Below are 27906 nucleotides of genomic sequence, written 5' to 3'. Positions count from 1 at the left end.
TGTCTCCCTTCTTTCCCTGTCCCTTTCACTCCTTCTATGTTATGTCTATTTGGTTTATGTATTTGTGCGTTCCTTTATTATTAATATACTATTTTTGCAAATATAAGTTATAGGGCGCTGCAATCTACAAGCCCAGCTTTTCAGCAGTCTCCTCCATGACCAACCCGTTTTATATGCCTGTTGTACACTGTGGACCTAGTGCAATGATATTGTTTCATTGTTTTACTATGTACAATGCAATCCCATGTACTTTATTTATTTTGTTGGAAATGGAAATAAACGAAATGAAATGAATGAACTTACCAGATTTGGTTTCGAAGTTCACCCTGCCACGCATGGTATTGATGACAGACTCCGGCTGCTCAAAGATCTCCTTCAACATGAAATATTTGTAGTTCCCTATAGGAAAAAAAAAACAAATATTTGATTTTAGAACTATATGAGCGAAAGAATATATAACCTGTTTTACAGGACTTGGGGAGTGTTTCACAAAGACTAAGATCGACTTTAAGTTGGACTTAACTGTGGCAGGCTGTTCATGCCATCATTTTCTCTCACCATTTACTGCATTGGTTTCTCGATGGACATACAAATCATGGTTACAAATCTACAGACTTTACATTTTTTGGTGGTTCATTATTGAAGGAAAAAATATTATAAAAGATCATAATGGTGAGAGTAACCAGTGGCATGAATAGCATGCCATAATTAAGTCCAACTTAAAGTCCATCTTAATCTTTGTGAAACACTCCCTTGGTGTATGAAGGAGACAAGTTATCTCAGTCGGTAAAGCATTTGCCAAAGATTGTGGGTTTGAATCCAACTCGGTCAGATGACTGAAGCCTGCGTTGTGTGTTAACATGCCCCCTCCCCTTGTTTCATAGACGCAGGCTATCATATAGTGAAAAACACTCTGTCCCTTGGATAGGATGTTAAATGGAGGCCCCATCTAGAGGAGAGTCACCACCTTTGCACGTTAAAAACCCACTGCGCTATTCGTATAAGAGTAGGGGGGAACCCTGGTGTAGTGGTCCACCAGCACACCCCCAATCAGGGAGGAGAGACCGGAGGGTTACAGTGACTTAGCTCGTTTCTCTCCTCCCAGGAACAGGCGACGCCAAATACTTAACAATAATAATAATAATTAAAATTTTTATCTGACTGTAAAGACCATTTTTCTTCCCTTCAGCAATGCCTTTCATTGACCTCCTTGCATTAACCCATTAGCAACTAAACCGCCCAAAACCACCCCTCCTTTTACTCACTGAACCACCCGAAATGGCCTGTCCGTTTTCGTCTAAACGGCTATAGTATCCCTTGTAGGGTCTACCGTGATAATGATATACGTGCCTAATCCTTACAATGTCTAAAGTAGGATACTGCATAGAAAAATAGCGCATGTCGTATTGTTCAACACATCATCAATATGAGAGCAATATTGCAACATCTTTCAATGAGTAATATGCCATTTTTACAAATCTCTAGTTGCTAATGGGTTAAACAGGAGTCCTGTTATTGTGATTTGATGGGGATGTTTGGGCTGTATAAATGGGACTATTATTGTTATTATTTTTTACCTTTCATGATCTGTTGAATCTCCATCTTGAGTGTCTGGACCTCTCTCGACATTGTATCTCCCTGCTCCTTCTTCAGACGATGGATCGACAGAGCTGTTCCAGAAGAAATAAAAACAGAGAAATTAAACAAATATTAAAAGGTAAAGACCAGTTTTGGACCGTCCTCCTCTCGAAAAATGAAACTGGAAGCTCTTATTACCATTCAAGTGAAAGAATGTGTTTTGACTAAAATGTGATCAAACAAATTTTGCCGAGAAACCGCCTACTAATTGATATATTTGGTAAATTATTATATATATTTGGTCCTGATAGATATAACGCTTGTGTCGCGCACGTGTGTGTAGTCCCATATACATCTTTGTGTGTAAAGTGCTTGTAACTTTACCAAGACTGGGCCAAATTTCTTATCATTTTGATGATTCCAGAACCTTGCAGTACACACCAATACTTTTATGCTGGATGATCAACCTTTTCTAATCGATTCCACAACGTTTCTTTCACAATGCAATCGCATGACTATAACTGGTCTTTATCTTTAATAATGCGTCTTCCAAGATGCTTCCAGCTGTTGGTGACAGAGCATTCATAACTGCTGCTCCCAAACTGTGGAATAACCAACCAAGATTTCTTAACGTTTTGAGACTCACCTTTTCTGTAACTAACATAAGTATAACGCACATTTGAACATGTAGATGGAAAATGTACTACATACTCTAGGTACATTATCCTTATTTGCATTGCCTGTATTGCATACAAAACAATAAAGATTGAATCTCTCTGAGCACAAAAAATGAATGTAGGATAGTGTGCAAATAAGAGAGAGAGAGAGAGAGAGAGAGAGAGCAGGAGAGAGAGAGAAAAAAGGAGAGAGAGAAAAGGAGAGAGAGAGAGAGAGAAGGAGAGATAGAGAAGGAGAGATAGAGAAGAGAGACAAGGAGAGATAGAGAGGAGAGAAAAGGAGAGAGAGGAGAGAAAAGGAGAGAGAGGAGAGAAAAGGAGAGAGGAGAGAAAAGGAGAGAGAGGAGAGAAAAGGAGAGAGAGGAGAGAAAAGGAGAGAGAGGAGAGAAAAGGAGAGAGGAGAGAAAAGGAGAAATAGAGAGGAGAGAAAAGGAGAGAGAGGAGAGAAAAGGAGAGAGAGAGAGAGAAGGAGAGATAGAGAAGAGAGACAAGGAGAGATAGAGAGGAGAGAAAAGGAGAGAGAGGAGAGAAAAGGAGAGAGAGGAGAGAAAAGGAGAGAGGAGAGAAAAGGAGAGAGAGGAGAGAAAAGGAGAGAGAGGAGAGAAAAGGAGAAATAGAGAGGAGAGAAAAGGAGAGAGAGGAGAGAAAAGGAGAGAGAGGAGAGAAAAGGAGAAATAGAGAGGAGAGAAAAGGAGAGAGAGGGAGAAGGAGAAATAGAGAGAAGAGAAAAGGAGAGATGGAAAGAGAAAGGAGACAGAGAAAGAGAAAAGGAGAATGAGAAAGAGAAAAGGAGAGATAGATAGAATAGAAACAGTCAATAAGCATCAAACTCACATCCATCTTTGATAGCGGCCACATCATTATCCTCCAGGTAGATCACACGATTGGTATGCTCGATGATGGCGCTGGCATCGCTGGTGAAGAAGTACTCGGCTTCCTTAGCATCTCCGACAACCTCAAAGTCTGTGGTACTGCTGAAGCTTCTCTCAAGCTGGGGTCCTGGGGCACATGTAAAGAAACAGGGGTGATAGTGAGCACTAAAAAAAAAAACGCCCCCATGCCCCCCTTGAGTAAAAAAAAAAAAAAGAAGAGGAATGAGATCTAACAAAATTCCCCCCTTTTGAGTAAAAAAATAGGGGAAATAGGAAAAAATACAGAAAAATAGGGGAAAATAGGGAAAATACGGGGAAAATCTGGGAAATTGAGATAAAATCTAGGAAATTGAGATAAAATCGGGAAGGAAAAAAAAATTGTCTAATTTACTATTTTTTTTTTTTAAATCGGGGAGAAGAAACAAAATTGATAAAAAATCAGGTAATTATCGAGCCTGAAAGAAATTAGATTCGTTTTTTGTCATTCATAATGCTCACAGAGACATGAGGCATAATGTTGCTTCCACAGCTGCCAACCTTGTGCACCCCCCCCCCCCCAAAAGGAACCATGATGGTAAAAAAGGGAATTCATTCAAATGAAACTAACAAGCGCGACACACTTTAATTAGAAATACAATGTTGCACAGGGAGATTATTTGAGGGAGAAATAGTTTTAAAAGCAATGTCAAGCACCTTTTAGGGCGTTTGCATCAAGATAAACACTAAGCTAATATGCTGCCAAGATCTATCGGGGTACCTTGAGATAGGTTTTGGAGTTGGTGAAACAGGGGGTGTTTCACAAAGACTAAGACCGCCTTTAAGTTGGATTTAACTATGGCAGGCCATTCATGCCACTAGTTCCTCTAACCATTCCTGGCATTGGTTTCCCAAGGGACCTTTAGATCGTGGTCACTAATCTACAGAGTTTACATTTTTTGATATTTCATTATTGAAACAAAAAAAATTATCTGAGGATCATAATTGAGAGACCAATAGTGAGAGCAACCAGTGGCATGAATGGCCTGCCATAGTTAAATCCTACTTAAAGTCGATCTTAGTCTTTGTGAAACACTCCCCAGGACTCTACCAGGTATTGGACAGACCTAGACAAAACACAAATGATCATGTACCCTACTTGACAACACACTTTCAGCTTTATGGCACACATCACATCACGTAAACCTTTATTACGGTCATTTCCCTGAAAAAATTGCAGAGTTGCTAATCCCCAAGTAGTAATAAAAGGAGGTAGTCATTTCTTCACTGGTACCTGAACTATTTCATGGTACCTGCCCATAAATTGTCCGTTCATACAAAAAGGAGGTTGTCAGTTATTTGCTGGTACCTGAAAGATTTAATGGTACCTGCCCATAAATTGTCTGTTTGGAGGCAGAAGGGCTTTAAAGGTAAAGACCAGTTATGGTCATGCGATTGCATTGTGAAAGAAACGTTGTGGAATCGATCAGAAAAGGTTGATCATCTAGCATCTAGCATCTGCAAGGTTCTGGAATCATCAAAATGATAAGAAATTTGGCCCATTCTTCGTAAAGTTACAAGCACTATACACAGAAAGATGTATATGGGACTACCCTATATCTCTCACAGACCATGAGAGAAACAAATTTACCAAATATATGAATTAGTAGGCGGTTTCCCGGCAAATTTGTTATCATCATGTATTAGTCAAAACATATTCTTTCACATGATTGGTAATGATATTGGTATTGGTCATTTTTTGAAATTGGGGCGTTTCCAATACTGGTCTTTACCTTTAACTTGTATACTTTAACACAGAGTTAACGCCCTTATGGCTCGGAACAGATGAAATGCAGCAGTCATCTCCATTAGAAAATGTCACAAATGATTTACAGCCACAACTACACAGCCACAAACTTCTGGACTAGAATGATTTGGGATTTAAAGATGAAGTTGAGTTCTGGTCATGCGATTGCATTGTGAAAGAAACTGTGTGGAATCGCCCAGAAAAGGTTGATCATCTAGCATATAAGAATTTGTGTGCATTGCAAGGTTCTGGAATCATCAAAATGATAAGAAATTTGGCCAAGTCTTGGTAAAGTTACAAACACTGTACACAGAAAGATGTATATGGGACTACACAAACACATGGGGTTAAAATCCTACCCGGATTTGTACGATGTTACATGACATATTTAGAATATGAAGGCATTTGAAGAGCCATGCATTTCAGAGAACATGTCTTATCTGATGTTCTGCCACACTTGCATGAAAAGAATGATAACGCTAACAAATTATTTTTCACCTCTTCCCAGAACTCAACCTTCTCTTTAAATAGAGCCAAAACCTTCAAAATAAGTTACTTTTATTTCAAAGTTTAAAAGATTTGTATAAAATTGGTGAAAATTTGAACAAAAGCAGGAATATTAAAGGAAGTTAAAGCTTTTGAAAATAACTTATCACCAGAGGGCAATATTTAATTTAATGACATCATTTATGGCCAAAACTCCCCGGGAGGAGGTACTCGGAATTGGTTTTGTACAGGGGTGTGCCGCTCAAGCCTCGAAACCCATACCCATTTTTAAGGGTCATTTGGGGGAATTTTCTCGAAGCCATTTTTTGAAAATTCTGACCTAGAGTTGGCGCTGTGCAAAAAACAGTGTGTTGCGGCAGAGAGTCCATCAGTTCAGTATTGCTCTAAAATCTACACATTCTACATTCTGGCCTATTCTACAGATGGAGGATTCCTACGGCTACCTGAAGTGAATTGCTGTACATATTGTGATATGAATAGTGAACAAGCAAACACTTTCAGCTACGCTGGATACAGACATGTGACTGAAATTCCACAATATTTTTTTTTTTCTTTTCTTTTCTTTTTTTTTTTTTTTTTTTTTTTTCTGTCATAGATCAATTTTCTTCAGCAAAATTGCGAATAAAAAATGTACAGGAGCTAGCTTTCATACATTTACAATGAAAATCTAATGCCTTAAATGGGCAAGCTAACATCGTATTTTCGGAACAATGATAGGAATCTTCTAAAAATCTACCGGTAAACGTATCACTCTAATACTGAAGACCTGGCTAATCATCTCTATATATATATATATATATATATATATATATAATTGAGAACAAAGCAAAAGTTGATTTTCATAAATTTCGTACAAAGATAGGAATCTTCTAAAATCTAAACTTATCACTCTAATGCTGGCTAAGCATCTCTATATATTTACATTTGAGAACAAAGAAAAAGTTGAAATATAGCACATGTAAAGCCGAGGAAATAATCTCCAAGTTCGGAAGCGCTTAGTGATTCTAATAAGCGCTATATAAAAACTGAGTATTATCATTATTAATATTAAATGTGTATAAGGGAAATTGAAACTGATACAAATATTATAGAGGAGAAACAGAACAGACAGAGAGAATAGAGACGAAAACAAAGCTATGAAGAGTAAGGATGGGCAAAGAGGAGGGAGAGTGAGGACAAGAGAGGGAAGAGTGAGGAAGAGATAGAGGGGAGGAGAGAGAAGGGGAGAGAAAGAAAGAGAGAGAGAGAGAAAGAGAGAGAGAGAGAGAGAGAGAGGAAATAATACTATTCCACAATGCACAACCATAAGGTCAGTTTGGGAATAACTAAATATCTACCAGAATTAAACGAACATGTGATATTATAGCCACTACCACATGTAAAATGGAATATCATATCATATTTTGTTATTATCAAGTTAGTTGGCAAATCGGAATCCGAGTTATATTTTCCAGAACATAGAAATTTATGTAATAACATTTAAAAGCACTGATCCCAAAGTAAAGTTTTTAAAAAAATAATAAAAAAACAAACAAACACACAACACCCTCCATGATTAACTGATTTCTATGAAAACGTCCACTAATTTATTTGAAAAGTAGATGCTTTTCATACGCATGCGATGCCTCTTCATTCATCAAATGTATGAGGGAAGTTTCTCACGACTAAAGAAGTACCAAATTTATGAGACAGGAAAGAGAAAGCAAGACGATTCGTTTTGATGTTGTGAATATATGGAACAGCTCATGAACAATAATTTTGGGGGGAGGGGGGGGGGGGAGTCAAGTAGACTGTGTTTTATTGTATATACATTGGATATGGGTAGAATTACAAACGAATTGTCCTTACAAACGAGTTGTCCTTACAAACGAATTGTCCTTACAAAGAGGATTAGTTGTTGACTTACTATAACAGTAATTTTTGTAAAATTATTAATCAGAATACATGTAGTTGTGTAATAGTGCAGTATCTGAGAGAGGGAGTGTCGACACAGGATGAGCAACAAAAGTTACAGGGGCCCGTTTCATAAAACTTGTTACCTATAACAACTGCTAAATTTCTATGACAAGTTTGCTCTCAGCCAATCAGATGCCATGATTTCAGTAGCTTATAACAGTAGCTTGTAACTTGTTATTGATAACAAGTTTGCTCTCAGCCAATCAGATGCCATGATTTCAGTAGCTTATAACAGTAGCTTGTAACTTGTTATTGATATCAAGTTTGCTCTCAGCCAATCAGATGCCATGATTTCAGTAGCTTATAACAGTAGCTTGTAACTTGTTATTGATATCAAGTTTGCTCTCAGCCAATCAGATGCCATGATTTCAGTAGCTTATAACAGTAGCTTGTAACTTGTTATTGATATCAAGTTTGCTCTCAGCCAATCAGATGCCATGATTTCAGTAGCTTATAACAGTAGCTTGTAACTTGTTATTGATATCAAGTTTGCTCTCAGCCATCAGATGCCATGATTTCAGTAGCTTATAACAGTAGCTTGTAACTTGTTATTAATATCAAGTTTGCTCTCAGCCAATCAGATGCCATGATTTCAGTAGCTTATAACAGTAGCTTGTAACTTGTTATTGATATCAAGTTTTATGAAACAGGGCCTAGTATTCCTAGAGCAGGAGAATGGGATGAAAAGTGAATGTATAAGGTTCGAAGATCAGTAGGAGGTTTTAGAGCATGAGTTCAAACTTTCTAGAAGCATGAGTCATGATTTACATGTATATCCCATCGACTTTCTACATGTAATTGGAAATTATTAAACAAAGAGGCTGTTCACACCGCAATGAGATAGCGCGGTCTATCGTAGCACCCCCTTTTTTCTAGCTATCTCTCGTGGACCACCCCCAAGAGGTGCTCCAGTGGCACGCCGTTTTGGCTCGCCGTGGCTCGCTGTTGGGCGGACCGAAACGACGTTGTACCTTCCACACCGCAGAGATAGCGCGCGCTAGACCGTGCTTTCTCTGCCGGTCTGAACAGCCTTTAAGACAGAAGCCAAGCTATATCTCCAATAATAATATGATAGAATTTTGAATAAAGGATTTTTTTAAAAATGAAATAAAGCAATAAATGCATACCAACCTTTCTCCACATTATCTACCGAAATAAAATTCAGAACGAAATGAAAGGACTATGAAATTTCAATTGAAAAAATGTATAAAAACCATCCACAAGATAGAAAAATGCATCTCATTATAAAATAATTGTATATTCTACAAGCTCATAAAACAAATAGTATAGTAGCATGAACAGATAACTGAAAGTTGCAGGTACATTAGAAAATGAAGAAAACAAAACAGACAAAAATAAAAAGAAATTTAAAGGTAATGCAAAGTTTTGGTATGGGGTCATGAATTTGGTTCAAATGAACATATTGGAAGCATAAGTGATCCTACATATTCAGTGATCATTGTCGATGGTGAAATCGAGTCTAAAGTGATGAAATTATAAATAATAAACTCTTTAAGTTGTATAGCTCCCTCTCAAGGTCAATAAATTGATTTAGCTATAAAACAATGTTTCTGGAGCCAAACTGACCGATTGGCTAATCCCGTTTGGAAATTATATATCAAAACTGCATATTCTGAAATTTTCATAGTCACAGCTATCATTGTATGGCCGTAGGCGCTATTTGAAATTTATCAAAATTTACCGGTGCTCCCGGTAAATTTTGATATTCAATTTATCTCGAAAGCAGAAGTGTTTTATGGGCTAATTTTTTTAGTGCTTATAATACATCCGCACGGGCATCCAAATATATCAAAATTGTAAGGAATCACTATCCAGCCAATTTTCAAAATTTACCAAAACTTTGTATTACCTTTAAGATTACAACAAGATGAGTGTGAAATTCCCATGTGCATTATTATTGTTATTATTTTAATTTCTTTTTTTTCCATTAACTCATTTCATTTTTTATTTATCATTTCCTTCTTTTTTTTCGCTTTTGATATTTTAGTAGGAAATCTTTATTCTCTGTCCCATTTGCAATATTTATCTAAGCACTCAATATCATTTCAACAATATTGACCAGTCATATGCATCATGTAATTATGGCATCAACAAATTAGGGAGATGTAAAGACGACAGTGAAGATACTGCAGGTGACTAGCTGGAATGCTCCCCAGGGAGTGGAGAATGTACCCTAAATGTCCAGAATAGTACTTTGCAACCAACCAGTGACCGGGACAATAATAATACTGTAAGCTCTGTTTGGTCAGTTAATGGTAAAGCGCTATATATAAGGAACAGGTAATGTTAAAATAATAGCATTCCACCCATTCAGCATGCATATAGTGTGATAAAGTTATTTACTTGGTTATGGAATACTAGAAAATTGGCAAATATTGAAAGCAATCATATATATGTCATACATTCAATTATCACTGCACACACCGTGGCACCACAAGTCATCAGACATTTTTCAATGGATATAATAGAAATACTTTTATTCAATTGATATGCAACACCAGGGGACAATTAAAAAAAAAGTAAAACCAAAGACTATCGCAAAACGAGGTAAACATGGGCAATTTTCACTACAAGGTCTTTTTATTGCAACAAATTTAGTGCTGTATCAGTTGTGATTCCACTAATTTGTGTCTGAATGGGTTATAACATTTGGAAAGTTTCTAGTTTTACGGTTACATAGGTATCCCCTGCTACACATGCTTGAGAGTGATAAACATCACCTTGCAAGCAAAACATGTACACTAAAAGAAAACACCCTAATCGATACAGGTTTTTCAGATGCTTCGTTTTCGGACAGTTTTCCACAAAATTTTGGTTCATAATCCAGAATTCAAGATCACCTATAATGCAGACCTGCCAACCTCTGGAGTTCGAAAAAACTGTATTCTTTAATCCCAAAAGTTGCATTTTACTGACAAAATTTGTATTCTTAAAAATAAACACAGACTGTTAGGCGGATCAATGCCTCTTACAGTTCCTACATACAGGAAAAAATGCATGATTCATCATGACTGGTGTGTTCGATGAACCAATGAACATCCACAAATTGCCGATGTGAGATGCTTTTAGGATACTTAATAGGACAGAATGGGCATTTTGCCATTGAAAATGGCACACACACACACACAAAAAATACCACCAAAAAAATATATTAAAAAAAAAAAAAAAAAAAAAAAATATATTGTTTTTTGTTTTTTTTGAAAATCGTATTTGCTTCTAAAAATCGTACTAAATACGACTAAATCGTACTGGTTGGCAGGTCTGATAATGGGCTTTAAGGGCAACACTTTTAGAGGGAATAAATTGAAGTAAAAAATGTTTCTCCATTCTTTTTATTTACTATTCACCCCAATATTACTATTCAACCCATTGTTACTATTCACCCATTCATAGTAAATAGATATACAATGCGCTGAAAGGCTCTACTGAGTTGAAATTATGGATCGAGGTGGCAGGAATAGCACTATTTCTGTCGCCGAGGAATCCATAATTTCACTAGTGGCTTAAAATAGTGCATGATATATTTGTTTTATATTTTTCAAACTAACCTTCATAAAAATAATAATAATAACAATTTTTCTATGACGCACTCACATGATGCCATGTTGACCAATCAGTGAACAGGATTTCTTACCTCTGCTGTCTTTGTAGAGAATAGGAACATAGTTGCTGGCCAGTTTGGTCTTGGTCTTGATTCCGATGAGGAGGGGACTTCCACGACGGGTCGCCACGCATTCACCGGGGAACCTCTTGCTCTTGAACGCAAGGGCAAAGGCACCTTCCTACGAGAGAGAAAGAGGGTGGGTGAGGCAGAGAGAGAGAGAGTGGGGCAGAGAGGGAGGGAGGGGGAAGAGAAATAAAGAGAGAGAGAGAGAGAGTGAGTGAGACAGAGAGGGAGAGAAAGGGGGGGGGGAGAAAACAGAGAGAGAAAGATTGCCTGTCTGACTATCAAGATATTTATGATTGGATATCAAAATCAAATTTTTTTATGTTTTCCAAACGGTTTTTATAACACTAGTCTATTGGGGAAAATGAGTATGGTAAAACCGGTCACTCAAAGATTTTTACTTTTTTGAAGCACTTCATGGTCATTTTGAAATGCAATTTTTTTGTTGGGGGGGTTCAATATTACACAATATCACAGATACTGAGAACACGTAGGGCCATGCATCTCAGATTTGTAAAACTGGAAACATTATTAAAATGCCTTTAATCAAAAGAGCAGATACCAAAATTCGACAAAAATGAACCTCCACTGACAGGTTATTTGAAATGGAATGGTATAAATTGTCTAACAAAACACACTGATGTTCGCATACCAGTTGTAGGATGACGGATTCTACGAGCTCTCTGAAGGTGATTTTGTCGTCTTCACGGTTGTCGTAGAGATACTTGATGAGCTTGGCGATGATCTCGGTGTCTGTATCAGACTCAAAGACCATGTTCTTGCTCTCGAGCAGCTTCTTGATGTCCTTGTAGTTTGTGATAATGCCATTGTGGACGACAACAAACTCTGAAATAAATAAATAAAGTAATTATGTAAGTTTATAATATATGGGAAGTAAATAGGCAAGTTAGTACATTGGCTTCCAATCAAGCAACGCATTGTGTTCAAGATCCAGACGGTTGTCTACAAGTGCATCCCAAAAAAAGCTCCAGTGTATCTCAACTCTCTATCTTACCCTACCAATCTGCTCGCCCTGCCCTTCGCTCTCGTACTGACAGCACCCTGCTACACGTTCCTCTAACATACACCAAAGCTGGGGACAATGCTTTCCATGCATGTGCTCTTAGACTCTGGAATGAGCTTTCACGTTATATTTGATTATCACCTTTGCTGGATGTCTTCCGAAAATGTCTCAAAACTCTCCTCTTCGACCATGATCAACAACATATTCTTTGAAAAACAGTTATGTATTAAAAGCGCTGTGAGTGTGAAACAACAGTTAGTTTGTAAGAACGCTATAGAAGTGACTTTATTGTATTGTATTGTAAGTACTACAAGGTAAGTAGTAGGTAATTAGTAACTAAGCAAGTAATTAAGGATTGTTGTACTTATTGAAGTCTAAAGATTATGCTGTCCTACAGGTAGTAATTGAACTGAATGATTTTATGTAGAATATGTGAAATGATGGATCGAATAGCATTATCGCAGGTGTCGTGGTCAAGTGGATAAGTCACCCGACTGCAGATCGCAAGGTACAGGGTTCGAGTCCCGCCGCAGTACTAATGTCCTTTGGCAAGACGTTAATCTACGTTTGCCACTCTCCACCCAGGTGTTAAAAGGTAGGATGCGAAAGTTAATGGGGTTGGATGAGCAAGTGGAGCTTGTAAAATGGTGACTGGCCGGAATGCTTCCCGGGGAGTGGAGAATGTGCATACATTGTGTGCGGGTAAGCCTGTATCCAATGACCGGGGTAATAATATGTACTGCCCCTACAAACAAAGTATTAGCCGCATTATAAATGTGAGCTATTATTATTGCTAATTTTTTTTTTTAATTCTGCATGAACTTTGGACACCCCGGCCATCATACAGGATGTGTGTATAGAGATTTCTCACCATTTTCCTCATCAGATCTCTGTGGATGGCTGTTGACTTCGTTGGGGACGCCGTGAGTGGCCCATCGGGTGTGGGCTATGCCGCAGTGGGTGTCGTACTCGAGGTCAAAGTCCAGGTCCTCTTGAACTACAAAGTGAGAGGATAAACAAGATTTAAATTCAGTAATTTTTTGCACATTTTGATAGGAAGGAAAAACAGAGAGAGAAAGAGAAAGAGAGAAAGAGAAAGAGAGAGACAGGGGAGGGGGAAGCTGTGTGTATTCACTGTTACATAAAGTAGGAGGTTTATCTGTTAGAATTAGTCTGCTGCAAGCAAGAAGGCCTTAAAGATAAAGTTGAGTTCTGGTCATGCAATTGCATTGTGAAAGAAATGGTGTGAATCGATCAGAAAAGGTTCATCATTTAGCATATAAGTATTGGTGTGTATTGCAAGGTTCTGGAATAATCAAAATGATAAGAAATTTGGCCTAGTCTTGGTAAAGTTACAAGCACTGTACACAGAAAGATGTATATGGGACTTCACTCACGTGCGTTTATCTATAAGGTCCAAATAGATATAATAATTTACCAAATATATCAATTAGTAGGCGGTTTCTCTGCAAAATTTGTATGATCACGTATTAGTCAAAACATATTCTTTCACATGATTGGTAATAAGAGCTTCCATTTCTTTTCTTTTCTTTTTTCTTTTTTTGAGAGGGGGGCGTTTCCAAAACTGGTCTTTACCTTTAAGAGGAATGTTCGTGTATTGTTAATGGCAGTTCTTGCAAGGAGCATGCGTGCATAGGCACACATGCACAAAAGACAGATAGCATTCTCATAGTCACATGTGCAATATAAGGGCCACAGAGATAAAAACAAGTACGCATATTGTCAGCTCGGAGGCAGAACAGCATTATTGACTCTCATCAATAACACAGAGTTATTAAACACCTTTTTTGTCTCTTATTAAACCCCTTGACTACAAAATTTTCTCTTTCCAATAGAGTTAACACATGGACTACGACCACATGGTTCCCTTAGGCAATCGGTTAAGAGCCAATATCCTGTGTTCCTGCACATAACTGCATGCAAATACACTTTGAGATGTACTCAGCATTCATATTTCATTTATAGTAACAACCAAAATGAAGATGATGTTCAAATTTATGTTCAAATTGCTGAAAATCATTTGATGGAAATATGCAGATGAAATCATTCCTCTGTCATGCTGCAATGGATCACTTGATTAATATGAGGCATACGTGTATTTTGTGCAAGTGCTGCTAATGTGGAACCCTGGGAACATGCACAACCAGTCATCATACAAACATGCACAATTCTGTCATATTCATTACAGTGACATACAGAACATGCATGTATATGTACCTCTTATACATTTATACATGTTAGGGCTATGAATCATAACACTGAATACTGGTAGTTGCACAATAAACCTGTATTTTGTGTAATAAATGACTGGAAAGTTACAATGTACATGACTGTGAAATGTCCCTAAACCACATGAATCACAATTATGAAATACACGTAACTGTTGTTATGAAATATTCAATCAATGATGGACATAAATATGGAGTATAAATTCCCTCTTCCATAAACCCTTATCCAAGTAACTGTAATGAAGACCCACTACCAATATAGGGTACAGTCATGTACAGGTAGATTAATTAGATACCACATTTTGTATAATGTACACCATTAAATATCCCTTCTCTCTCTCTCTCTGTCTGTCTCGCTCTCTCTCTGTCTCCCTGTCTCTTTCTCTCTATCCCTCTATCCCACATGGAGGGCATATGGGCTTTAATATTGAAAAGTGGCCACTTAGAAAGAATTACTGTTAATCTTAACCTCTTTTGAGAATACATGGTGTGGGCAAGGCTCAAAATACTTGGGGGCGATTCGCCTCCGTCATATTGCTCACAGGGGCGATTGCAAAATTAAAAATCGCCCCCGTGGAATTATAAAATAAAGATTATCTTTTCTGTTATAACTTTCACACAATATTGAGTTTCAACTTTCAAACCTTAAACCAATGAAAATGGAATCTCTGTGACTGTATTACCGATACAAACAACGGAAGCTCGCAGTGCAGTGCGACCTTCATCATCAGCTATACTGCGCCGGAAGTACCGGTGTGCAGACTGTGCACGCTGCTGCCCCATATCTGCTGGAGCTAGAAGCAATTGCGCAACGACCAAAACATTAAGAAGTTTTTTGTTGTGAAAAACATGAATCCTCTGAAATCTGGTGATCCCATAAGACGAGCAAATAATGAGCCTCGACCAGTAAATCGATATTGAGAAGAAGAGTACAACCAAAGGTGTTGTGGTAGGATATAGTAAAGACTAAAGAAAAGGGTAATAATGTTGCTCTGTATGATTAGGAGGATGGCAAGAAATGGAGAGAATGTCATCACTGGATGAAACCCCTATGTAACTTGTAAAAGTTGTAAAGAGGGAAAATGCCGAATTAGATTAATAGTTATGATGAAATAGCAAAGAATTTAGGAGTATTATGGGAACCAATTCAATGGAAATTTGTATTAAAAAAGAGCCCCCTTCAGTACTAAAAGAGCTCCTGTGAGAAGGCTCACAGGGGCTTTGTTTTTTGGAAGAGCCCCAGTGAACAAAAAATTAATTTGAGCCCTGGGTGTGGGTCAATATAATAAATAATAATAATATTGACTTGTACAAAAACGATGCTTATAAAGCGCTTACCATCGAAGTCTCTAAGCGCTATAACAAACGAAATACAATGATAAACAATTACATATTAAACAAAACAAAAAAGTGCAAATAAACCTACAAATTAAAATACATATGAAATATACAGAGTAAGTTAATCATCAAAAGCAGGCTCTGACGCTCATGGCGCTTTTAATACACATATCACCCTGCAAGGCTTAAATTAATCCAAGGCCACCAAGGCCATGGCCGTAGATGCCCTTTTGATTGGCCTCAATGCCCCTCTCATTGGCCTTGGAGATTTGTTGTGCCCTTTCCAATTCTTCCTATTTGTGCTGTACTATAGGAATGTGCCCTTCAGAAAAGTGGCCTTGCCCTAAAAATATTGAATTTTAAGGCCTGACCCTGGTTGTTGCCGAGCTGCCAAAGTAAATAGCTCTCAAGCATACCAGGTACCCATTTACACCTGGGTGGAGAGTGGCAAATGTAGATTATGGAGCCAGTGAAGTGATTTAATGCCCTCCTGCCTGACTCTCAACATGTAATATCATGTTCCTTTCCTACTGTATGTATTTCCAATCATATTTCTGATCTTCCTTTCTTTAATTTCAGGGGAAACTCTTACACTCATTTAACTTCTTTAAAGATCACCATCAAACAAAAAACAAAACAAAGTGAATTCCCAGTCTCCAAGAACACAATTCACAAACATGTAGAACAGACATTGATACACTCATGCATGTAATTTCACAAGAGGCATCAAAAAAACATTAATCACACTGCAAAACTGACTCCAGATCGACTCCATTTAATAGGAGTAAAGTAAAATTTTTGTAAAGGAATTTCAGCTTGCACCCAGAAGATAAAGATTGCATGCTCGATCTTGTAATAAAAGTCACATCACAGGAAATCTTGGAACCAGCGGGATATGAACCGGCGATCCACTTCTTGCCAAGCAGCGACTCTACCACCAGGCCATCCCGGGTCCATGGCACAGCTCTCCAGAGTCTGATCTACTAACATTCATCAGTCCGCCATCCGGACGTTAGGCGAGCTTACAAGATCGAGCACGCAATCTTTACTTTAAACTTGGTGCAAGCAGAAATTTCTTTACAAAATGAAATTACTCCAAGAAAGCCTAAGATTCTGGAGTCGGTCTCACGGGTGTGACTGGTGCTACTCATGCAAACAATACTCTTTGTACTACCTGTGACTATATTGTGTATTCCGTGTTAAGATAGTCGGGAATTAGGGTGAAAGGAGAGATACAAGTGAGTGAAAAGTGAGAGAAACAATGTATCAAGACAAATTGCAAATATTTCAGAAATAATATTTTTGTTTATCGAATATTTCACAATAAAAGCGTCAATCAAATGTTGAAATTAAATCAAATGAAATGTTCGATTTAATTGTAAAATATATAGAACTTTACTACTACTACTACTACTACTACTACTACCACTACCGCTACTACTACTACTACTACTACTACTACTACTACTACTACTACTACTACTACTGCTACTACTACTACTACTACTACTACTACTACTACTACTACTACCACTACTGCTACTACTACTACTACCGATACCACTACCACTACTACTACTACTACTACTACTACTACTACTACTACTACTACTACTACACTGCTGCTACTACTACTACTCCTACTACTTCTACATTCAGGTGTTGTATGTTACCATATGATCTAAGTACTAGGGACTAGGGGATAAAAAGTAAATTCTCTTGAGATGGTAGATCACCCCCCCCCCCCCCACAAATTTTTTTTTTTTTTTAAATTCCCACTCAACCATACCAAACCATATCAGACTACTTTTTATTGAACAGGTCATTTAATTTCAAGCTTGCTTGTGTTGAAATGTAAAGACAAAAAGACTAACAAGTGACAATACCCATAAGATGTGTAATGAAATAAGAGGGTGAATTTGTTTTGAAGTGGCTAAAGGCCATTTTGTGTCAAATCCTTCAAAATTGACCATTGCAAGAATACGGACTGCAGGTGCGAATGTGAACGTATGCCTGTGCACAATGATACATGTATATCAAATAAATGAAGAAATACAATTAAATGAAAAACACAAGATTGTATTTCTACGCAAAATAATAGGAAAATACTATGTTTCATGATACAGAAAACTTTCATTTAATAGTTGGGGTAGTCATAACATGTAGTTTAAGCTTCTACCAACCTTAAAATAAGTAGGCGAGCTTTTATCCACACTCTTGTGGACTTTCTCAAGCCAAGTGATTATTCATACAGTTTCTTGCTGTCTGCTGCCTTGAGATCACTGGAGCGAAGATAGGCCATTCATATATTATCACATATTTTCACTCCAAAGATCTCAGGGCAACAGGTCAAGGCAAAAGTCCAAAAGGAAAATAATAAGTCATAAAATAAAGGACACATTTCAAAGCAGAACAGCTAGAAATAGTCAATTTTTCTTCCAATAATTATTCTTATTTAAATAATATATACTGAGTATCATTTTAACGATAATTTCCTGTATCAAGATGTATGGACCCACTTTGTGAAGTGTGAATTGCAATTCTGTCATGTTGTGAATATGATCTCTAATTTTGATCATTCAACAGTTCAGATTTGTCTTTGTTTTTTCGCAATATTCTAAGCATAAACAGCACTTTAAGGTAACTGGAAAAATGCCAATAAACAAGTGAGATAGGAAAGGTTTAATTCACACTTTTGAAAGAAAAAGGAAAAGGAAAATAAGACCTTACGCTCACCATTGGCAATTCAAGAATTCTTCCCCCACCCCCTTCAATTTAAAGACTGTCAATAATACTGGGCCAGAAGGGATTAGACCACCCAGCCAGGTCATTGACAGGTGGCTATCTCATCAACTCAGCTCTCAACTAACATAAGCAAAAGAGGGGACCAACAGGCACCGATTGGGGAAGTTTTCTATATAGAGGGAGCAAGTAGCTAAAAGTAGGACAGTGGGGCTTTAACCCCTGACCCCAGCACCCGACTTACCGAAAATTTCATCTTCCAGAGCCTTCACCTTGCCTCGTTTCTTGATGATGCGGATGGGGCGGTCATTGGCACCATCAGGCTCCTTGTTCCCTCCATCAATTGCAAGTCCTATTGTTCAAAATAAACAATAAAGAGATGATTATAAAACAAAAATAAAATAAATACACTTTAATAACCTTGTGACCTTGACGGGACTGAGTGAAGTGTGTCGACTTGGGCAATCTTCGATTTGTGCATAAGTCGTAGAAATATGACTTACACATGTGCATAACTAGCATAACTGACCTGCAGTGAAAAAAATACACAGAGGCTCGGGGCGAAATAGTCCCCGAAATGCGCGAAATAGAAATTTTAGAATGTTATTTTGATGCAGGCAAGCTTGAAAAGTAGCCCCCGAAAAAGAAATATTAATTTTTTCCCTGCTGACCTGTACCCCTCAGACACCTTTCCAAGGCATAGCCCAGTGTAAAGCTGTGATCACAACCCCAAACAGCTTGTGCAACATCCCAAACTTATGTCCAATATCAGATCAAAATGCAATAATTAAACAAATTTTAAACGAAAGGAATTCCTTGTAAAAATCAAGGCAGTGCAAATATCAATTTTATGGATATTGCTAAGGAGAAATTCAGGTCATATCAAGCAAAATAGATCTCCGGTATCTCCCTCATATTTTTGTAGCTGCTGTTATCATTAATTTCAAGTGTTGGCTAGTCGACCAAGAGGTGGCACTCGTACCTTAGTACCTTTAGTACATGAAATCCCATCTATCTCTCTCTGTCTCCCGTGCGTATACAAGTTACTCAGTGCATGCGGTTATGCGGAAGCGATCTTTTCCAAATCTCTGATCCTTATTGATTGTACATGTACATTATGTACACTGTACCTCTTACATTTGTACCTTTTAGGGCTATGAATCATTAGTTATCGAATTAAACCATGAAATTTTATAAATTATCCAATATAAACCATCAACACTTCCAGCCTCATGTTATGTACTGGAAGTGGATGGCTTGATTAATAGGTCATTAAATAGCCGGTTTACTATCATGTTCAAATTCATGAATGTTTTTTTCTTGGGGATCTAGTGACGAGCTACTCCATAACTTGATACTAATGAATGAACTACAATACTTAGAATGAATTTAGCATACACTTCTTGTTGCTAAGTTGGGGAAGCCTAAGACAAGCTATAAGGTTGTCAAGAACAACCTTTATTTCAGGAGTATGCATGGAATTTGAATATGTTAGTAAACAGGTCTATTGTAGGCCTACTTACCCTATTAATCCTCATATGATACTATCTCACCCATAACAGAATAATAAACAAAATAATGAAATATAATTTGGAAAAATTACAAAAATAGAGAATATTTTGGTGTAATTTGCCAATAAGCTCAACATGGTTCAAAAAGGTATAGATCTGAATACTCACATACACTGTAGAGAAGTATGAAATATAGAATGTTACATGTAGAGAGATCTGATTATATATACACAGCTGCCAATAAATTAGTACAACCAACAACATCTGGCTTTGATATGCAGAAAAAGGGGCGATGGAAGAGAGAGAGAGGGGAGGGAAGAAAGAAAGAGAGAAAGGGAGTGTAGTGGTGAGAGGGAAAGAAGAAGAAAGAGAAAGAGAGAGAAAGAGAGAGAAAGAGAGAGAAAGAGAGAAAGAGAGAAAGAGAGAGAAAGAGAGGGAGAGAGATAGAGAGAGAAAGAAAGAGAAAGAGAGAGAAAGAGAGAGAAGAGAGAGAAAGAGAGAGAAAGAGAGAGAGAGAAAGAGAGAGGAGGAGGAGAATGGGGAAAGAGTATCAAGATGGAAAGCACTGGAACAGAAATATATAAGCATGTATTCAAATGAATAATTTACATTTATTTACATTACAAAACTGTACATGAACTGTTCACATACACATACACATGTAAATATTTATATGTACGTCTATATAACTTTCACCACAAAATCTGTAATTGCAAAATAAAGGCTGCACACTAATTGGCAAATGTTTTCAAGGTTGCATCAGCAAACTTGAGGGTGGTGCCAGGTGTTGACAATTTATCAATGTCTGACTGTCCGCACCTACAATTAATACTAATATTGACACTTTGGCAGCATATTATGTCAGTATGTTTGAGACTGTACAATTATTGGCTGCTGTGCTTGATGATGTATGTCGCTCTGAAATGATAAACACATTGACTGGCATATTTACCTGTTGTGAGGAAATGGACATGGAAAATTCACTTCAATGATTTAAATTATAACCCCCCCCCCCCTACCAAGGATTTTTCTGTTCACTCTTCATCCAAATTGAGTGAAATATTCATGCAGCATGCTACATTTTGTAGTGTATGACCGAAGCTCATGTGCAAGTTCAAAGTATGCATCGTCACCTTAATACCCTTATTGGAGAAAATTTTCCCTGGTATTTTGTCTTTGAATAGCACCAAGGGTGTGCATTTACTGGTATGCATCTCTGAAAGCCTTACCAGTATACACTGTAAACAAACATGTGACTGGTGATCATTCATTTACAATGTATCGACTCACTAATCCAAGATATCCTGCCCCAATAGGCCTGTCTCCACTAGCTCGAGATTGCCAAATATCCCGCTACTTGAACTATCCCGATTTTAAACTATCCAGCTATCCGAAGTTGCAATTAGCGGGATATTTGGTCAGGATTGTCATCCCAAGATATCTTGGATTAGTTTGCAAAATATCCTACTATTTGGCAAAATATCCAGCTATTTGTCCGGAGACCGAAGACTCGCACTATGCGCAAATGCTGAGCAAATATCTCGAACTAATTTCTCAAGGTCGATTTTCAAGTTTCGAGGTCGAATCTCGAGCTGATGAAGACGCGATTTGTAACTTCGGGATTATTTCCCAAATCAGAAATAGCAGGCTATTTGGCGATCTCAAGATGATGAAGACGCGGCCAATAAGCCACTTTAGAGATACAATCTGTTCATTGGCAAATAAAGGTCATTTGTAAAAAAATCTGTAAAACACATCAAGATGGCTGCCGGATACTTGTTCATGACAGTTATGTAATTGTTATTCATTTATCCACCGGGGGTACATTCTATGATACACAGGTTGATGTATTCTTTTCCAGAGGGCAAACAAAAGGTATTAACCTGTTGAATTCTGAATTCATTCATTGCCATAGGCTTAATACAGGGGCCACCCGGTTCCCATAGGCAATAGGTTAATGAAGCACCTCCATCACTTTCAAGTGATTGTTCTAAAATGCACAAAAAGGGACGTCTCCATGTTTATAGGGTCCGTGGATATTTTGGGGTCATTTGAAAAACTGCCATCTCCAAAGTGACCTACGCCAGGAGCAAAAACGATCTCACTAGGTGCTCCCAAAAAGTGCTCCAGAGACAATAGGTAAGTTCGTAAATAGCTTCGGAAGACATGACCCCAAAATATCCACAGATCTTTCAATGATGGATACGACCCACTCGTGCATTTCAGAATAATCACTGCCGAAGTGATGGAGGTGCTTCATGAATAACATTTGTTCGCGCTTGAGAAGAATACTTTCACCTCTGTGTATCAGATAAATGTACTTTTGGTGCATAAATGAACACTGATTCATGAGCATGATACCAGTATTTGTCTTGATGGGTTTTACAATTTGGGAACAAGTGACCTTTATCTGCCCATGCGTAGATGATATTTACGAACTGGCTTATGCTCTTGATTTAACTTCATCAAGATATAGATGTAGGATTGGTTTAGGGTTAGGATTGCAATTATGTTTTAGGTTAGGTTTAGGCTTAAAGTTAGGAACAGTTTTGGGCTGACGTTTAGAATGCAGTTACATGTAGTGTAGGATATTGAAAACAAAAGCAAATGTTGCCAGAGAATGTGTTGTACAAATGTTTGTACATTACCTGCAGAGTCGTAGCCCCTGTACTCCAACCGCTTCAAGCCATTGATCAGCAGCTCTAGGATTGCCTTTCGCTGTTTGGGCACCAGAAAGTTGATGTATGCAAATATACCTGTAAATAATTAGAAACAGTAAAACAAGGTCATCTTTCATGCACTGGAAAGCTACCCTTTAAAGCTCCTCTGCACTAGTTTGGCCAGGAGGGATTAGTTAGACCTCCCTGCATGGTCACAACCAGGTGGTTATCTCGTCAAATCAGCTCTCAATTAACACAAGAAAAAGGGGATCATGGGGGACAGATGGTAACCAATTAGGCATTGTTTGCTATATAGAGGGCGCAAGTAGCTATAAGTAGTGCAGTGGGGCTTTAAAACCACAAACTAGGACAAACATCGCCCTCTATTACCATTCAGGACCACTACCCCGCTTCACCCTACCAGACACCAGTACGACGTTAGACAGAAGAGAAGAGGGCCAACTCTTTTTGTACATGACGAACAGGAGAGTTGTCTGTGACCTCTTCACAATCCACAAACCAAATTGCCAATTTGAGATTTGCACTTATTTAGTGATCTCACCAAACATTCACAATTATCTTAGTAATATTGTTCTGATTATATTTCAAACTTACTCCATTCTATTCATCTAATATTTCTGCTTTCATACAAATGAACCTTATTACAAGGGTGGGATTGCCTTTAATTAGTAATTATTTAGTCATCACCATCATCTATCAATTTGCACCATCTACAATCGAATCTTGACAGAAATAAGTGCCTGGTATGGGGAATTCTTCGATCAAACTTACATTTGTCAATTTTTCCCATACACAGACGGTAACCCTTGCTGCACAGCGCACGCACAAGGGGGAGCTCGGAGGGAGCTGACTGTACAAGCCGATTTCCACTGGAAGCTGGTGAAAAGTTTGGCTTTTGACTTTGTTTATCTTTATCTTAAGTAACTTTACAGTTTGATTTAAAAGAAAAAAGATTGGAAAGAATATAGATATTTTCATATTTAATTTAAGAAATAACTTCAAAAATCAATGTAAATCAACTACAAGGACTTCATTTCAGCTAATCTGTCCGTTTTCTTGAAGTTACTGTGCACGGTGTGTTTGGTAATTACACATAAACTGCACTGCTTAACCTCCCTTCATTATCCCGTACAATGTACTTCAGTCTCTGTAAAGAGCCCAAGATGGTCAGTGAACCAGACATGGTCACAGCAGTAAAACACTCCAAAAAAGATAAGAAAATTGACACGAAGCAGGTAAGAAAGATAACGACTTATAAATCATGACCCTTATTTGAACAATTGTTGAGGATTTAGTTGATTTTTGGTATGTTAAAGTAGGGTATCTCTACACCATAGTCACGGGTTGAAATTATGGTCACAGTTCTGAACAAGCGCCGTTTTTTTACGCAGTCAGGCTTCCACTGCCAATTCGTGTATAGTAGTGTATATCATTCTTATACTAGTCCCGAACTCCAAGAGCTTCGACGCCGAAGCCAAAGGCATCGAAACTCCAGAGCCGGCATATACGTAAACGATTCAAACAGCAGGTTGAGTCACATTTTTTCAAAATGTAAAGAGGTAGTAAATACAATTTTGACCACAATGTTTTTTTACTCCTCTGGGCTGGAATCCGTCCAACCACTTGAAATTATAATTTGAAGAAGTCTTTGATAGGAAAGAGGGTGATTCTTCGTCCTAACCCGCTCGTTGATTCAACATGGCGAAGAGAAATACAAATGCGCGGTAGCGGCACAGAAAATATGAATATTCATGATATAGAGCACCATTCCCTCAAAATTCTGAATATGCACAAGGTTGATTAGACCGAATTTTTCGTCTCTTTCGTTCGTTAGCCTCAATAAGAGGGTGATTCTTCGCCTCAATAAGAGGCTAACAAACGAAAGAGATGGAAATTTGGTCTAGAGGTTGATATTCAGCAATTTCGAGTGTATGGCGCTCTATAGCATGAATATTTTTATTTGCTGCGCCGCTTCCACGCATGTACACTATCTCTTCGCCATGTTGAATCGACGATGCAACATGGATGAATCGTCAGGTTAGGACAAAAAATCAGTCTTTTTTCGAAGACTTCTTCAAATTATTGTGGTTGGGACGATGCACTGAGGAGTGAGGAGTCCAAAAACATTGTAAGTCAAAATTGTGGTGCTAATTCAGAATCATCTCCATGCTTTGACCTGTAACTCTGGCGTGGAGATACCCCACTCAAACATACCAAAATTAAATCAGCTAAATCTTCATCAAAATGTCAATTGTTCAGATAATTAATGGTCATGAATTTATAAAAGACGTTGTCGTTATGCTTCTGACCCGTTTCGTGTTAATTTTCTAATCTTTTTGAAGTAATTCCCCCCCCCCCCCCACATATATTACTGGTCAAAGTATGGATATGATTCTGAATTAGAGCCAAAGTTGTAATCACTACCTCTTCACACTTTAACAAATTCAATGAATCGTTTTCCTGTACGACTCGGCTCTGGAGCTCCGACGCGAAGCCTTCGGGGCGCGTCGGCGTCGGAGCTCCCTGGAGTTAGGGTCGAATGGTGGTCGCGCACAAACATTTCGGAAAATTACCGACATAACCTTTTGAGACAATTTTTACTAATAGTGATGCATCCATTACCAAGCGATGAATTAAAATACTGAAAAATCAACACTAATATATTCACAGCTTTGACTTACCGCACATCTTGGTTGATTATTTGGAGTCTTTTGGTGTCTTGATCGCGAACCCACCGTTGCCAATAGCACGACGGATTATTACAGGAAGGTGTGTCATGAAAGACTCCGAGCTACGGAAGATCCTATTGGTCGTAAGATTCTGATGCAGTAAATGTCAACCAATGAAATCACTTTACAGCAGCCGTAGAGGTACATGTGCACTTGTGCTGTTTGCAGAGACCTTTGTAAACATACTACTGGTCCAAACCCATTTTGGGTACGTGGCAGTTCTCATTGAAATGAGAAAGCTATGCATAGAAAAATTAGACAATTTCATCATTATCTGAAATTACATGGTCGGATTTCATCATTATATTTGTTGTTAAAATTTCTCGGATAATATTGGTAAGAAACTTGCACCGGTAGGTTATCTGTGTCCTAGTTTTACATCAATGAAAATAAATTAAAAAAATAAAACAACTCAAATTGTTTCACTTATTTCTTCTTCTATTGTTTATCCATGCCCACTTTTGACAGGGTATACTTAATTGGAGTTTTTGTTTAAACCATTAAGCTGTATTCTGTTTTAATGGAAATTAAAGACTGTATGCGTCTCATTTTATTTATCGAAATGTGTGTGTGTGGGCCCCCACACACACACACACACTCACAAAGATGTGCCCATGATGTGCTTGATGAAAATAATAGGCTTATAGCTCACCATCATATTTTGAGAAATATCCAAACAAGTTGTATGTGATTTGTTTGTTCGTTTCTTTTGTCTTTACGATCAGTCAGCATATGTTTTATAGACCTACGTACTGCCATTCATTGAACCTTGTGTTGATTTATTATTGATTTTAAAACTAAAAAGCATTAAAAAAATATAACACAATAATGAAATGTAACTTCATAGCACGAACAAGATAACTACGAAAAAAGTGACATAAATGACAACGACTTGTCCTTTTGGACACCGACGAAATTTTCATATAATGAAGCGTAAAAGGATTGACCATTGACAAATTGTGAACAATTATGTCAAATACATCTAATCAGCCGTTGTTGATCAAGTAGGCGAAATATTGAGGTACCCGCAAATGACATCGATATACCCGCATGTATCATGACAGGGGGCCCGTGGTCATACAAAGTGGCGTAGCCGGAAATCCAGGTACAGACAGAAATTGAGGGGCACCAGCATCGTGGGTAAGAGGAGGGGGGGGGGACATTCTTTCTTACACATGTACATTTTTAAGGCCATTGATTATAAAGGAAGAGGGTATGAAGAACTCGAGCATATAGAACCTTGATCTTCTTCACATTTGGCCTTTTCCCCTTTCTCTCTCTCTCTCTCTCTCTCTCTCTCTCTCTCTCTCTCTCTCTCAAGCACGTAGCCACGGGGGGGGGGGGGGGGGGGCACGTGCCCCCAACAAATTTCCAAGATCGGTTGAACTTTTTAGACCCCCTTTTTTTTTTTACCTCGATCGATTACATGTATGTGTCCCTCCAAACATCAAACTCTGGCTACGTGCCTGCTCTCTCTTCCCTCCTTTTCTTTTCGTTCTCATTTTTCTTCTTCTTTTCTTACGTTTAGTTCGCCATTCGATTGGCGGAAGGGGAAGGCAATGCAGCAAACCCCATCCCCCTATAACTATACGTCATTATACCTGAGCCAATATGTTTCCCGGGGATGCTGGCTCTTGATCAACAATAGTTAATGAAAATGAAAGTGCCGAGGTTCAAACAATTTTTGAGGGGGGAAAAAAAATCATTCGTTCAAAACCAATATAGTCCCCGATCGTTTTATTGAACCAAAAGATCTCAATCCTTTTTTCTTCCTTCTTTTGGTTCATTTTGTGAAACAAAAATTAAACAGCGCACATCACTCGAACGAAAGGGACGTGTTTCGTAGCCTGATTTTTACCTTTTTACTACAGAATTGAACCTCTGTTGTAAAATTCAAACACCTGCCATCATTTTGGACGATTGTCAGCTCATACTCGGAGAGCGACAGTGGTATTTTTGTAATGTTTTCATCTAGTATTCATGACGAAAATTACATTAACTGGATACACAGTACAGTGAACCTAAAGAGAATGATAATGGGTCTCTTCTTAAATTAGCCAGAATGAAAACAGATCGGCTACCCCCCCCCCCCCCCCCCATCCCATCCCGACCCTTTGTTGCCTATACAATTTTTGGTCTTGGTCTTGGTTTTGGTTTTGGTCTCGCGGACTTTTAACACTTGATCATACATTCTTAGGAAAGCCGTCAAGAGAACGAATATTTTGTTCGCATTTTTCTCTTTTGTGATCGGAAATAGAAATTATAATAGCGAAATAAAAAAATGTGCCTAACCTTAGAGATTCTAACATTTCCAGATGTACGGGGCTGATACCGAATTTCTTTGAAGTTTTGAAGTTTGAAGTTTAATTTATTCCACATTTTACATAGAAAAACAGTTTATATTCTTTTCTTTTTTTGTACAGGTGTATATTATTATAAGTCTTAGAGTAGATTTCACACAAGAAAATATATTAAAGAAAAAATTAAAGAATTCAAATCAAATATAATGTACGGAAAATAAGTACGACATTTCGAAATTTGTATATAACAGGCTATAGGTAGAACAATGTA

The 27906-nt window shown here is 37.9% G+C and overlaps 1 protein-coding gene across 3 annotated transcripts in view; it reads right to left on the bottom strand.

The window, feature by feature from the left end:
- LOC585886 (glutamine--fructose-6-phosphate aminotransferase [isomerizing] 2) overlaps positions 1–25421 on the bottom strand; it is a 38495-nt gene extending 13074 nt beyond the window's left edge. The window contains exons 1-11 of one of the 3 annotated variants that reach the window (XM_030979318.1): positions 25288–25421; positions 22574–22681; positions 18659–18766; positions 16847–16852; positions 12957–13082; positions 11714–11907; positions 11029–11176; positions 8505–8519; positions 3090–3254; positions 1578–1670; positions 304–399 (exon numbers count right to left, since the gene is read on the bottom strand). In XM_030979318.1, coding sequence (XP_030835178.1) covers positions 304–399; positions 1578–1670; positions 3090–3254; positions 8505–8519; positions 11029–11176; positions 11714–11907; positions 12957–13082; positions 16847–16852; positions 18659–18766; positions 22574–22681; positions 25288–25294 — 1066 coding nt within the window. In that variant the 5' untranslated portion in view covers positions 25295–25421. The remainder of the gene's footprint in view (positions 1–303; positions 400–1577; positions 1671–3089; positions 3255–8504; positions 8520–11028; positions 11177–11713; positions 11908–12956; positions 13083–16846; positions 16853–18658; positions 18767–22573; positions 22682–25287) is intronic. The other 2 variants (XM_030979319.1, XM_030979320.1) reach the window with 2 other exon arrangements.
- Between the last annotated feature and the right edge of the window lie 2485 nt (positions 25422–27906).

The sequence above is a fragment of the Strongylocentrotus purpuratus genome, unplaced genomic scaffold, assembly GCF_000002235.5.
Source record: "Strongylocentrotus purpuratus isolate Spur 01 unplaced genomic scaffold, Spur_5.0 spur5_scaffold_10, whole genome shotgun sequence".
NCBI classification, from domain to species: Eukaryota; Metazoa; Echinodermata; class Echinoidea; order Camarodonta; family Strongylocentrotidae; genus Strongylocentrotus; species Strongylocentrotus purpuratus.
Note: the sequence above shows the minus strand (reverse complement) of the source record. Positions and strands in the feature narration are given on the sequence as shown.